This window comes from Phyllostomus hastatus, unplaced genomic scaffold (genome assembly GCF_019186645.2).
Source record: "Phyllostomus hastatus isolate PE091 unplaced genomic scaffold, TTU_PhHast_1.1 phas_contig_17, whole genome shotgun sequence".
NCBI classification, from domain to species: domain Eukaryota; kingdom Metazoa; phylum Chordata; class Mammalia; order Chiroptera; family Phyllostomidae; genus Phyllostomus; species Phyllostomus hastatus.
Genome location: NW_025333664.1, coordinates 10823328 through 10836310, shown reverse-complemented (window position 1 = coordinate 10836310; position 12983 = coordinate 10823328). Strand labels below are relative to the sequence as shown.

General features: G+C 57.0%; 2 protein-coding genes across 2 annotated transcripts; one reads left to right on the top strand and one right to left on the bottom strand.

Annotated features, from left to right (window-relative positions):
• Positions 1-177: 177 nt before the first annotated feature.
• On the top strand, positions 178-3433 carry UBE2C (ubiquitin conjugating enzyme E2 C). Its single transcript, XM_045833312.1, has 6 exons — positions 178-390; positions 916-943; positions 1697-1783; positions 2372-2576; positions 2693-2752; positions 3173-3433. The coding sequence occupies exons 1-6, from the start codon at positions 206-208 to the stop codon at positions 3232-3234; spliced, it is 627 nt and encodes a 208-aa protein (XP_045689268.1). The 5' UTR covers positions 178-205; the 3' UTR covers positions 3235-3433.
• Positions 3434-7819: 4386 nt separating this feature from the next.
• TNNC2 (troponin C2, fast skeletal type) lies at positions 7820-10721 on the bottom strand. Its single transcript, XM_045833131.1, has 6 exons — positions 10584-10721; positions 9098-9149; positions 8813-8956; positions 8598-8712; positions 8310-8446; positions 7820-7997 (listed from the first exon to the last, which is right to left on the bottom strand). Exons 1-6 carry the CDS (start codon positions 10584-10586, stop codon positions 7966-7968), a joined length of 483 nt encoding a protein of 160 aa, XP_045689087.1. The 5' UTR covers positions 10587-10721; the 3' UTR covers positions 7820-7965.
• Positions 10722-12983: the final 2262 nt, after the last annotated feature.

The following is a 12983-nucleotide window of genomic DNA, read 5'->3' as shown; positions in this document are numbered from 1 at the left end:
GTCCTGTTCCAAACGCCACCAATCCACTGCAGACTCGTTTTAATGGCAGCCCCTGCAGCCAATCGCCCCTCAGAAACGGATTCCCGCCGCGCTAGTGCGTGAGTCTAGCGGTTGCACCGTGACAGCCTTCCAGCGCTGCCCATTGGCTGGATCAAACCCAAGCGAGCCACGGATTGGCCAACACGCCCAGAGAGTCGCAATTCAAATGCAAGCGGACTGCGCCGCAGCCCTGCAGTTGCAGCGGTGTCCTCTCACAGGTGTTCTGCCCGTCCCTGCCAACGCTGCCCGCATGGCCTCCCAGAACCGCGACCCAGCCGCCGCCAGCGTCGCCGCTGCTCGGAAAGGAGCCGAGCCCAGCGGGGGCGCCGCCCGGGGTCCCGTGGGCAAGAGGTGAGTGTTGTTGGGCTAAAGCCGGGTGTGGCACGTCCTGGGCAGTGGGCCCGAGAGCAAAGACTTCCGGGACCCCCTCGGACCGGCTGAGCTACGGGAGGGACAGACACTCTAGGAGCTCGGGCTGCTCCTAGAGACCCTCCCGAAGGAGGACAGAAGGTGTAGGAATGCTGCCAGAATACTCCGCAAACGAGCCACTATGAAGATGTCCCGGGGACCCTCGGCGGCTTTGTGGGGACGGCGAAGAACAATTTTGTGATTTGGCACGGGGAGAGACGCCAGAGGAGCGGCGGGGGTTAGGAACACGCTAGCATCGTGCTGAGAGAGCCTGGAAGCAGGGAGATTGAGGACTCCCTGGGACCCTCGGGTGGGAACGGGAGTGTGCCCCCAGGCCCAGTCTCCTCTCAGGGTAGGGGTGAGCCTCCGTGACAGCTCCTTCACAAAGACCCGGGTGGGAGGAGATGGGACCATCCGAAGTCGTGGCCCATCCAGACTCCCAGGTGACTCCGATCGCCTTCTTTGCAGGTTACAGCAGGAGCTGATGACGCTCATGGTGAGTGACTACCTGCCCGGTCCCCGGCCAGTGGGTCCACCCTCGCGCTTGTGCGCACACTCACCAGCAGCCCCCCGCCGCACAGCGGGCTCTTTGCTCAGACACAGGGGGGAAAAGCTGAGTCCGGTTTGCGCTCTCCCGGGAAGAAGTTCATATGCCCACCCACGCCTTTCTTCCAGCCGCCTGCGCTCCTCATCCGGTCTCCCCGCAATGAAGTCCCCTCTAAAGTACAGCTCCCAGAAGCCGTGGAAGGCCTTCCCCAGGCCCTATTTTCCTGCCCCCAGCTTTAGCCGTGCCCGCCTCTCCACTCTCAGTATCTCTAGTCCTGTCGCTCCTTGGGATGCGTGCGTCCTAGATGGTCTTTCCTACGTTATCCCTGAGTATTCCGTCCAAGTCCTGCAGTGCCCATATTGTATATCTCCGTGGTCTGTGAGTAGTCTCTGGGCTCCGTGTGGAACGGGCACTCAGGAGCACTTTGAATTGAATTCCCAGCAACCAAGACAGTCACTGCATAATCCCTCCCTCCCTAGCCCGGCGCTGAACCTTCATAATCCCAGACCTCCTCCCCAGAAGGACGTGTTCAGGCCCCAGAGTCTAACCGCTTCCTTAGAAAAGCCCACCGATTTGCCCTGACCGATTTGCCCTGACCGCTGTGTCTTGGGTCAGAATGTGATGGGACTAAGGGGTGAGGGTTCAGCCATTGTTCCCAGGAGTGCTCTCTGCAGCCCAGCAAGTGCTGTGTTTCCTCCCCAGATGTCTGGCGACAAAGGAATTTCTGCCTTCCCTGAATCGGACAACCTTTTCAAGTGGGTGGGGACCATCCACGGCGCAGCTGGCACAGTAAGTGTAGGGCTGGGCTGGGCGGCTGTGATTTTGCGGAGTCTGGGGAGAGGTGGGAAGTGAAAATGCAAGTGCCACCAGCTCTGCTTCCAGCCTTTAGGCGAACAGGACACCCCTGTGCTCTGGGCCTGGGGCCCCGGTCTCCCCTCCTGTATACTGAGAAGGGGGGTTTAAAGCGGGTCTCTCCATCTTAGGTTCCTCAGAGGCCAGAGAGCAAGGAAAGGAATGGTGGGCAAGCAAGAACTTTGGCGGAGGAGAGGGCACAAGTCGCAAGAGGGTGGCTCTCTGCTGCTACACTCCCGGGTTTAAGAGAAGTCAGAACTCCAGATCTGTGCCCCAAATCTCCTAACTTGTACGTGTTAGCAACTAATAGTCTGATTAGACTAGAAAGCACGGCCTGGTGACCCTCGGGTGCCACTTTACAACCCTCAGACCAAAGGGTCCCTGGTGTCCCCACCAGGTATGAGAGAAAGCACCGGAACCAGTATAAGACTGCCTTCTGTCAGGTCCCAGAGAAACTCAGAGGTCCTAGCAAGCCCCTCGCGTGCGGCTTGGGCTGGGATGTGAGCCTCTGTTTCCCCGCGCCAGGTGTACGAAGACCTGAGGTACAAGCTCTCCCTGGAGTTCCCCAGTGGCTACCCCTACAACGCGCCAACAGTGAAGTTCCTCACGCCCTGCTACCACCCCAACGTGGACACCCAGGGCAACATCTGCCTGGACATCCTGAAGGACAAGTGGTCCGCGCTGTATGACGTCAGGACCATCCTGCTGTCCATCCAGAGCCTGTTAGGAGGTGACTTCTGAGGCTAGCCCCGCCCCCCCCCCCCCCCCGCAGCCTGGGAGCCTATCAGGACTCCTCCAGGCAGCCTCGCCCACCCCACTGACCGCTCTTGTTCTCTTCGCCCACAGAACCCAACATCGAGAGCCCCTTGAACACACACGCTGCCGAGCTCTGGAAAAACCCCACGGGTGAGCCCTTCCTCCTTCCTCCTCCGGCACCAGGTGATCCCTCCCCAACCTCCCAAGGCTCCCGCAAGCAAAAGGATCTCCATGACTTGGGAATGTGTCCTAAGGGGCAAGGAAGCCAATCCTACCTCTCTGCTTTGGTGTTCTTGGTTTGCCTGTTGGATGTAAAAGCAGAAAGTTGACCCTGTGGGTTGAGGGGCTTTTTAAGTAGAGAAGGCAGAGCTTTGTGCAAATGACTTGCTCAAAGCCAGGCCCCTCGCCAGTCTCGTGGGAGGCAGGGGACTCACGGGCTGGGCAGCAGAGGGAGAACCTGTTGTTCTGAGAACTGCCCCCAAATTCTGCCCACCTTTGCATCCCTGCTGCCCTCTTGCCCCCCCAACTCCTGTCCCCATCACTCACCAAGACCTCCCTGTTCTCATCCAGCCTTTAAGAAGTACGTGCAAGAAACCTACGCGAAGCAGGTCTCCAGCCAAGAAGAGCCCTGACCCCGGCTGTCCCGCCCTCTCCTGGTGCTGTCTTTTATTTTCTATTTTTCCCGTAGATGGTCTGTCCTTGCCTTGATTTCTGTATATGACTCTGTATCTTCAGTTGTGGTGTCCTGTTTGTTTTATTTCTGTTTTTTAAATTAAGTCTCTGGTTGAACTCCTGTGATGAATATATTAAATAAATATATATTGATGTGTTGTTGTTTTTTCTTTTTTTTTCCCCCCTACATGTTGCTGTCTTGTACTTACCCTGGAGTTGGAAGTACCCAGGTGGGGCGGGGCGGGGTCAGGGTCCTAGGATCTGGGCTTCTCTCTCCCGGGAGAAACACGTGTCCTTCAAAATGTCCAGCCCGTAGGGCCAAGCAGTGGAGTGACTAGGATTTGGTCCCTTGTGGCCTTATTTTATGACTCTACATCTGTCTCACATCTGTAAGATGGGTGTCACATTTCTATTTCTTTGCTTATTTCTTTGGAATAGTGACCTGCTCCAGGAATGCTAGCAGCTATTGGAGCTGCCCCACAGTGTTGCCAAGGAGGCTAAACCAGACCATAGTCTGGGGGGTGGGGTGCAGAGGACCTGCCACCTACCTTCTGACAGTAGGTGCTCTGGCCCTGCAAAAGGGAAAGGCAAGGGTCGTCCTGCAGCAGGCCCAGGGTCTGGAGAGACAGCCAGGAAAAATCCCTTCCCTCCAGACCGAGCTCTCAATGGGCCCCTTGCCCCAGGTCCCCCACAGATGGCCCCATGCTCCAAGGGGGGCACATTTCACCTCCAGCACTTCCTCCAGCTGCTGTACCCAGTGACTCAGGCCCACAGCCCCACGGACCATTTTTCCCCTGGGAGGAAACCCCTGTGCTGACCAGCTGGGGCCCAGCAGAGGGAAGAGCAGGCTGAGGTGATGGGCCCAGCCCAGCTCCTGCAGGAAGATCTCCAAGCTGGACAAACCGCACCCAGGTGCACTGCGACACCACCCAGGTCTCAGCCTCCACCCACCCTGGGGTTTGCCCTGCCTGCAGCTGGTTGTGCAGACCTTGGGCAGAGAGAGAAAAACACCAAGTGGCTTACTGGGGAAGTTCTCACCCACCCTTTTTCTTACTCCTGCTATCCCAGCCTCCTTTCCTGCCCTGCACCCCACCTAGCAGCCACATGTGAGACCTGAAGATGTCAGATCGGGTGGAACTTGGGTGTCCTTGTTCAGCTTCTTTATCTCTCAGATTGTGCCCTTAGCTCTCTCTTTGGAGCTTTGCTTCTCAATCTAAAGTGCTTATAAATCCACTTAAGTTCTTGTTCAAATGTAAGTTTTGCTTTAGTTGGTTTGGGGTAGGGCCTGAGATTCTTCATTTCTAGTGTGTTTTTTTTAAGATTTTTTATTTTTATTTTTAGAGAGGGAAGGAGAAAGAGATGGAGAGAAACATCAATGTGTGGTTGCCTCTCGTTTGCCCCATACTGGGGACCTGGCCCACAACCCAGGTGTGTGCTCTGACTGGGAATCAAACTGGCAACCTTCTGTTTTGCAGGTGGGTGCTCAGTCCACTAAGCCACACCAGCCAGGACAAAAAAACTGCCTAATTTCCACGGCATGGATCTTACCTGTGTCAAAAAGTGCTCCATGGTCAAAAAAGGGGCAGACCATGATCGAAGCTCATGTGGATGTCAAGACCACAGACGGTTATTTGCTTTGTCTGTGCTGTGCTGGTTTTACTGAGAGTGCAACAACCAGATTCGGAAGACCTCTTATGCTCAGTACCGGTGGGTCCGCCAAATGCAGAGGAAGAGGATGGAAATCGCAACCTGAGAGCGCAGACAAATGACTTGCAAGAAGTGATCAGTAAATCGATTCCGATACCATTGGAAAAGACACAGAAAAGGCTCGCCAATCTATCCACTCCATGAGGTCTTTGTTAGAAAAGCCAAAATGCTGAAGAAGCCCAGGTTTGAATTAGAAAAACTCATGGAGCCTCATGGCAAATCGAGTGGATAGACACAAGCCCCCAGTTCAAGAAGCTGTTTAGGGCTGAGAGTTTAATGGTGACAAATAAAAAATCCTACTCGTGATCTTTTTTCAAAGGTATCATGATTATTATTCCCATTCGCCTGTTACAGTGATTGAGGGACTACAGGGTGAAGGCCCTGTGCTTGGGGGTAAAGCAGGGAAAAGGCACAGTCCCGTGCTCCAAGAGGTTGAAGGTCAAAGCGGAGACAGACGTATGGACAGGTAGAGGGAGTGTCACACGGAGCGATGGGGAAGAGTGCGGACCAGGCAGGCAGAAGAACTGTGTTAGAATCCCCACGCCACCCCCATGCTCCTTTGTGTGCACTCGGGCATTCAGACGCAACCTCTTCGTAAAACGGGAGGTAAGGGAGCTGAGCTTGGCACACAGTAAGCACTCAGCAAATGTGGGGTGCCAGACTCACGTGTTGCTCTGACAGCTGAGAGGTGGGGCACCTAACAAGGACTGGGAGGGTCAAGGAGAGCTTTCTGAAGAAGGATTGGACCATGCGGCTGGAATAAGAAAGCACACTCCTTGGAAAGCAAGAAGTTCGGTGGGGGGGTGGGGGCAGGAGGGGAGGAATGAAGACTGGGGAAGCGGCATGAGGTCAGGTCACCAGGGGCTAGTAAAGCCGTATTAAAATGCTTGGGCTTTATCTTGAGAGCAACTGGGGGCTAATGAAGCCTTGAACAGCACAGTGACCCAATCAGACTTGGTTTTTTAGAAAGATCCCTCTGGCTGTTGTCTGGACAGTAAAGGGCAGGGAGGTGGTTAACTGCTGTTCTCAACAGCCTGGTATGCAGTGGCGGCGGCCGATGTGTAACTCGGAGCGGGCATGGAATGGAGAGGAGGGATGAAGTGATAAGGAGATAGAAAGCAGCAGAGCACAGCTAGTAAATTAGAGGTGGGATGCGGGCTCCAGGATTCCTGGCCCAGGCCCCCTCCCTCAGGGGACCATCCCGAAGACAAGGCACCTGGGAGAGCAAGATGGAGGAGTAGGGGAACTTGTCTGTTCGGGGCAGGACACCCAGGTAGAACTGTCAACAAGTAAGGGCCTTGCTCCCGATCCACCACAGAGCAAGGTCACCTAGGCTATTCGCTGTGTGCTGTGTACTGCACCTCCCCAGGCCTCAGTCTCCTCGCCTATAAAATAGACATCATCAGCTTGTGTGCCTCCGGGGCTGTGTGGCCAGAGGAAATAATGCCCGATTGCTAACCCCCCGCACTGATCCAGAATGGAAATAAAAACCTGGAAACACGAACAGGAGTGGGGGAGGGAGGGCCGCAGCCATGAATAACAGCGGAGTTCAGAGCTTCGGAATGATAATAATGACATTTATAATGGCATATATTAAACACTGAGATTATGTGTCAGGTTCTCTTTTAAGTACTCACCACACCTGAACTCCTTCTCCCAACCCTGTGCAATAAGTACCACCATGATCAGATTTTACATTTTACAGATTAGGAAACTGAAGCACAGAGTGGTTTCCTGTGTCCCGGGGAGTGAGGAATCAAACCCAGCCAGACTGAGGCCAAACAACCCCTGTCCTTAATTAGCTTTGCCCTGGCCTGCTGTAACTGGGTAGGGTACAAAGCCAGCCTGCAGCCAGTGACGGCAGGTTTCTGGGAGGAGCCGATGGTATCTGCCCTGGGTCTTGGTATCTTGGAGATGGTATCTGAGCTGGTTCAAGAATTTGCCAGGCTTACTAGAGGAGGAAAGGCATTCCAAGGAGGGAGAACAACATGTGCAAAGGCCCAGGGGCTCGAATGCGCATCCGCACTGCTCACAGCGGGAATGACAGATTGCCCAGTGTGGATGGAGTGCCAGAGGGGAGGGATAGGAAAATGGATTTGATTCTTGAAGCCACGGGGAGCCTTGAAAGACTTTCAGAAGGGGGTTGGCCAGGTCGGGTTTCATTTCAGCTAGATCATGCCGATGGCTTTGGAAGGGGCTGAAGCCAGGGAGACCAGGCAGAGGCAGGGACCCAGGGTGGAGATGATGAGGTCGCAACCTGCCTCCTGGCTGAGTGTCCCCCTACCGTCGCCTGCGGGAGACCTATAAGCCGCTCAGAGCAGAGGAAGTGGAAAAGATCAAGGGGGAATGCTACCGCCTGGGATGGATGGGCACCCGCTCCCCCATCCTCAACCCGCTAGCCTGAGCCCGAGACCCAAAGGCTCCAGGAGGCAGGGACGGTGCGGAAAGAAAGCTTCACCTCCCTCCCCCAGGTCCAGCCTCCTGCTGCCGCTTCGCTTTACCCCAGGTCCCCAGCACCCTCCGCGGGCCGCCGGCTTGTTCTGACTCAAATAGACCCCTGTGGCCTCCCTCCAGCAGCGCCAGGCGCCGCGGCGGCCTGTCCGCTGAGCGGCACACGCCCAGCGCCAGCTGCGGGCGCCGGGCGAGAACTTGCGGAGCGCGTCCAGCGCGGCCCTACGCTCGGCTCCTGCGACCGCCCACAGCCCGCAGCTGGAGTCGCCTCTCGGAGCCGGAGGGCGCTCGGAGGGCGCTCCGGTGGCGCCAGCCGAGATGGCGCCCTGCATGGCGGCCCAGCTCCTCGGACACCCGCTCCTGGATTCTCCCCTCACTCAGTCCAAGCGCTTTGCAACGTTTGCTTTTATTCCTTCTAGAAGGGCATCCCAGAAAGGGCCGAGCTTCCCTCCCGGGCGGGGAATGACACTGGGCGGGGCGGAGCCCCCACGCCCGAGGGCCGCGCGGTCTCAATGGAGGCTCGGGCGGACTTCTTACTGCACACCCTCCATCATCTTCAGGAATTCTGCGGGAAAAAGAGGAACAGGCGGTCAGGGGTCCCCTCGGGACGCGGAGCCCTGCGCCGGGGCGCAGTGTCGGGGACGAGTGAGGCCTGGCCAGGGATCTGGCCACACCGAGGGCGTGCCTGCGCGGTTAGTGATAAATTGCACAAAACCGCGGGGGGCTCCTTGCCAGCCCGCGGGAGGAACTGGGTCAGGCGGCGCCCAGCTCCGCCCCAAGGCTGGGCGCCCGCTTGGGGCGCAGCTGCACTGGTGCCCCGCCCCGCGCGCCCCCGCGCGGCTCTACGCCCCGCGCCCCGCGCTCCCGCAGCCCTCACCGTCGAAGTCAATGCGGCCGTCGTTGTTCTTGTCCCCGTCTTTCATCAGAGACTCGATCTCCTCGTCTGTCACGTGCTCCCCAGAGGCCCTGAAGATCTCAGCCAGCTCCTCCGCGTCGATGTAGCCGTCTGCGTTCCTTCGGGGCGGCGGGACAGCCGGGCTCAGGGCGGGTGGGGGCTCGCCGCGCTTGACGCCCCCTCCTGGCCCCTCACCCCGAGGGCCTTTGTGCCCTGCTGGCCAGGCTCGGACTCTGCAGTCCTGCCGCGGCTCCCAGGCCCCCAACGCACCTGTCGAAGATGCGGAAACACTCGGCCAGCTCCTCCTCGCTCTTCCCCTTCGCGTCCTCTTTCATCTGGCGCACCATCATGACCAAGAACTCCTCGAAGTCGATGGTGCCGCTGCCTGCGGGGGGCCGGCGGTGAGCGAGGCTGGGTCTCGGGTGCCTGGGCACTCGCCTCTCCCCACCACCCGCGAGCTCTGCCTCGGAGGGCGACCCGCTCACCGTCTTCGTCCACCTCCTCGATGATGGCGTCCAGTTCCTCTTTGGTGGGTGTCTGGCCCAGCATCCTCATCACCGTGCCCAGCTCCTTGACGCTGATGTCCCCGCCACCATCAGCGTCAAACATGTCGAAGGCTGCCTTGAACTCTGCGAGGGGAAGGAAGGCAGAGAGCTGAGGTGAGCCTGGCTGGACTGTCAGCCTCACATCGACTTCTTTCCCACGCTCCGCGGGCACCAAGCATCCCCAGCACACACCGCCCAGCAGCCAGCCTGCGCGCTACGGCTCACCAGCGATCATCTCCTCGCTGAGGTAGGACCGGGCCTCTGCCTGCTGGTCCGTCTGCAGAAGACACAGAGTCAGAGGGCAGAAGGGGCAGCCCAGGGGCCCTGTGTCGCCTTAACCTTGCTCCCCCCACCTCTGTAGTGCCCCTTGGTCCTCGGGGAGAACAACTCCAAACCGGCCACCGCTTCTGCCTGCCCCCACGGCCCCCAACCCCAGATTTGGAGAGCTAGGGGCGAAACAGATGATGCCCAAGGAAGGCCTCCTCACTTGTCAATCAGGGGTCAAATCAGGAAACCCCCAGTACCTTGGGCAAACCGTTTAATGTCTCCTCATGCCCCTCCTCTGCAGGTTTTCAGAGATAAGATGAAATGAAAGGAATTTGCCCAGTGGACACCATTCTGGCATGGTTGTCCCGTTTTCCCCAGCTCCTAGCAGCACCTCGTATTTTCACAGGTGCTCAATAAAAATGTTCCCAAATAAATAATGTGACACCACATTATTGAGCACCTACTAAGTGTCAGGCCATAGACTAGGTGCTGGGACACGCCCCCCCCCCCCACACCGCCCCAGAGTCAGACAGGTCATCCTTCCCCTCCATGAACTTGCAGAGGATGCAGCCACTGGAGTAAATGCCACTCACGCCAGGCAGAACGTGACGGGGGCCTTGTGGGAGTGAAAATAAGATTTCTGTGGGGATTTCTGGTCATATCTAAGCCCAGGTATCTGGGCAGGGGGCTTGGGGCTGTAGCTGGTGGTGAGGAAGGGCTGAGGTGTCCAAGGAGTTCCTTAGCTTGCTGGCTGCTGGCCCTCCTCCTTGCCCCCCACCCTCCTTCTCTCCTCCTTGCCCATGCCAGGAGGGCAGGCTAATTTTAGTCTGGCAAGGGCAACGACAGCTGGCCTCCAGGGTTTAGTTACCCCTTGAAGTGTGGTGGGGAGGGGGATCTCAGAGGAAGGGGAGAGTCCCAAAGCAGAAGCCCCGTCTGGGAGGCTGACGTCTCTCTAACTCTGGTCTGGCATCTTCTGTCCCTTCTTGTCCCCTTCGGAGCTCTTGGGGTCCTGCACCTGAGCTGGCTCGAGGCCCTGCAGGCCTTTCGTCTTCCAGAGGAGCCTTTCTTCCCTCACTGGCCCTGGGAAGGGTTGGCCAGGCTTCCAGCCGGTTTGCTGGTGACCCCCTCTAGCCCTCAGGATCCCCGTCTTTATACGCTAAGGTGGGCACACGCTGAGAGCCTCCCCCTCACAGTCCTCTGACCACTGTTGCTGGAACTCTCTAAGGGTCTGCACGCCTTCAGGATCAATGCCTGAACATCCCAGCCCTGCCCCTCTAAGTGGAGCCCAAGGCTTCCTTCCCAGGATTCCTCCTGGGTGTCAGGCACCATCACGTTCCATCCTCAAACGTCCAAGTTACTGCCCCACAGAGCACCCAGACCGGGCCCCAGAGAGGCCCAGAAGTGTTCCAGTGAGCACAGGGAGGAAGCCCCTTCTTGTCCTTACCATGGTTGCTAGTCACAGGGGCTCCTCTGCGGCGGCCGCCTCCTCTGCACCACACCACCCGAAGATGTTCTGGCCTGTCCCAGCCCCTGAGATTTGTAGGGGCACTCTCTGCCCCCACCTCCCTACTCCCCAGGACTGGACACTCTGGCCAATCAGATCCTGGGGTCAGCGAGCCCCCCTCCCGCCCAGCGTCCTAGCCCATTACCTAATTTAGCCAAGGGCCCTTGCAGAGAAATTCAAGACTCGGAGCAGGTGGCAGGCCTTGACGTCCTAGATTCTTGTGAGGAGAACCCGCCCTGCTCTACTGCCTTAGCGACCTCCCCTCAAGAAGCACCCCAGCTCCGAGATGGGCAAGGACAACCGGAATGGAGGAAAGTGAGGGTACCTGGCGGACTAAGGAGAACACACCCTTGAAGTCTGAAACCCAGGGTCCACGTGTAACCTTGGACAGGTGGCAATGCTGCTCTGAGCTTCAGTTTCCTTATCCGTGAGATGGGGACGGTCCTTCACAGAGAGACCATGGCAGATGAGAGCCCAAGTCCTAATCCCCTAGCTCGTGCCAGTTACATAGGCTTGGTGCTTGACAAGCGGAGTGTTCTGTCTCCGAACCTCGGTCAGGGCAGTGGACAGGAGGAGGGGAAAGTGACAGCCACAGTCACTAAACCTCTACAACGTCCCACACACTGTGCGAAGCATTTTAACCACGCGCTGTCCTCCAGTCCTCATCCTGTGAGGTGGCAACTATTATTATCTCTTTTTATTGGAGAGCTTTGTAAATCATGAAGGTCTATAGTCATGGTGGTGATTGTTATTAATCCTGACGGAGGGGAAGTTGGTGCAGACAGTCCTCGTGGGAATCATCCAGAGGAGAAAGGTGTGCAGGGCTCCAGGAAACAGGGTGTGCACTCGAAGGAGGAATCAACATTGAATGTAGACTCTTCTCTCGAGTTTACCTTCTCCAGGGAAAGGATTCTGGGGCCAGGAGGGGACCGGGAGGAGTTTCTCTAAGTAGGTGATGGAGTAGACAGCCCCTCGCAGGAGCTCAGTGAGGAAGTCTGGAGGTTCTCAGTTGGCCATCGGGGGAGTGAAGGGGTGGGTGGAGCCAGGCCAAAGGGCGCCCTGCCGGAGGGTCCACAGGGTCCAGGCTGGGTGTTGGGGGGTAGGCAACGCTCACAGTCAAGCAGAAAGAGCACTGAGACAACCGAGTGCAGAGCCTGGGGCCAGTGAAAGGGGGCTGGACACCAAGGAAGGCAGATGGACAGTGGCAACTGGCCTGCCGTCTTCCCCTATATATAGCCATTCCCAAGGAAAGCTCGGCGGAGCCAGGCCAGGCTAAATAAGGCCTCCCCCATCCAGGCAGAGGGCCGAGGGGCAACCGCACCTAGGGGATTCCACCGTGCACACAAACATTGGAACCAATTGGTCCCTTCGGAACAGAGAGTGTGGAACTCTCAACAACCATTTGTTCATGAATTTGTTCTTTCATTTATTCAGTGAAATAGGCAAGATCTGAACTCAGTGCAACCCAGCAAGGGCCTACTTACCTCTCCAAGCTCACTCGCCTTCCCTCCCCACCTTGCATGCTGCTCTGCTCTGTTCGGACTGAAATACTCACACAGCTGCAAATATCAGCCTCCCTAGCCGCCAGGCCTTTACATGTACTGGGTTGTTTTGTTTTGTTTTGTTTTGTTTTTTTCCCTGCCAGGAATTCCCATCTTCCCTTTCTTTATCTGCCTCCTTCACTATCATCTTTCTCAGCTGTAACATCTCTCCCTGCCCTGCCCACACCCAGGCCGAGGGAATCCAAAGTGGTCTCCAGTAGCTGCCTCGGTCGTAGCACTGAGCACGCCACATACTCACGACCTGCTCTGAGACCCACAGACCAGAGCCAGCTTCCTGTTCGCCGTCGCATCCCCCAGCACGCGGGACTTGTCATGTAGCGAGCGTTCAGTAAATATCGTGTTCTCTGTGAGAATAACTGGACCGAATGGCCTCTGGTTCAGTGTAAGGAGGAAGTTCCTAAGAATCACAGTTGAACAATAACGGGAACAACAACCTCAGGAGGTGATGAGCTTCCTGTTACTGAATGTATGTAAGCAGCAATTTGATGACCGTCTTCTCAGAGGCTGTAGGAAGATATCCATACAGAGTCTAAGAGTAGTGGGGAATACAGGACAGCAGAAGATCTTTTCATCCTGGACCCGTTTGTTCTGGACGCAGAGTAAGCCCCCTCCCCTCCCTGAGCCTCAGGCTAGGCATCTGGAAAGTGAAACCGCCAGTCCCGATACCTGAGTGACCCTTCTGCTCCGACACCCATGGTTTTATGAACACCTGCTTTGTCCCCAGACTTAGGCATATGCCAAAGTACAAGTTAATATTCAGCCCGTGTTTAGTGAAGGA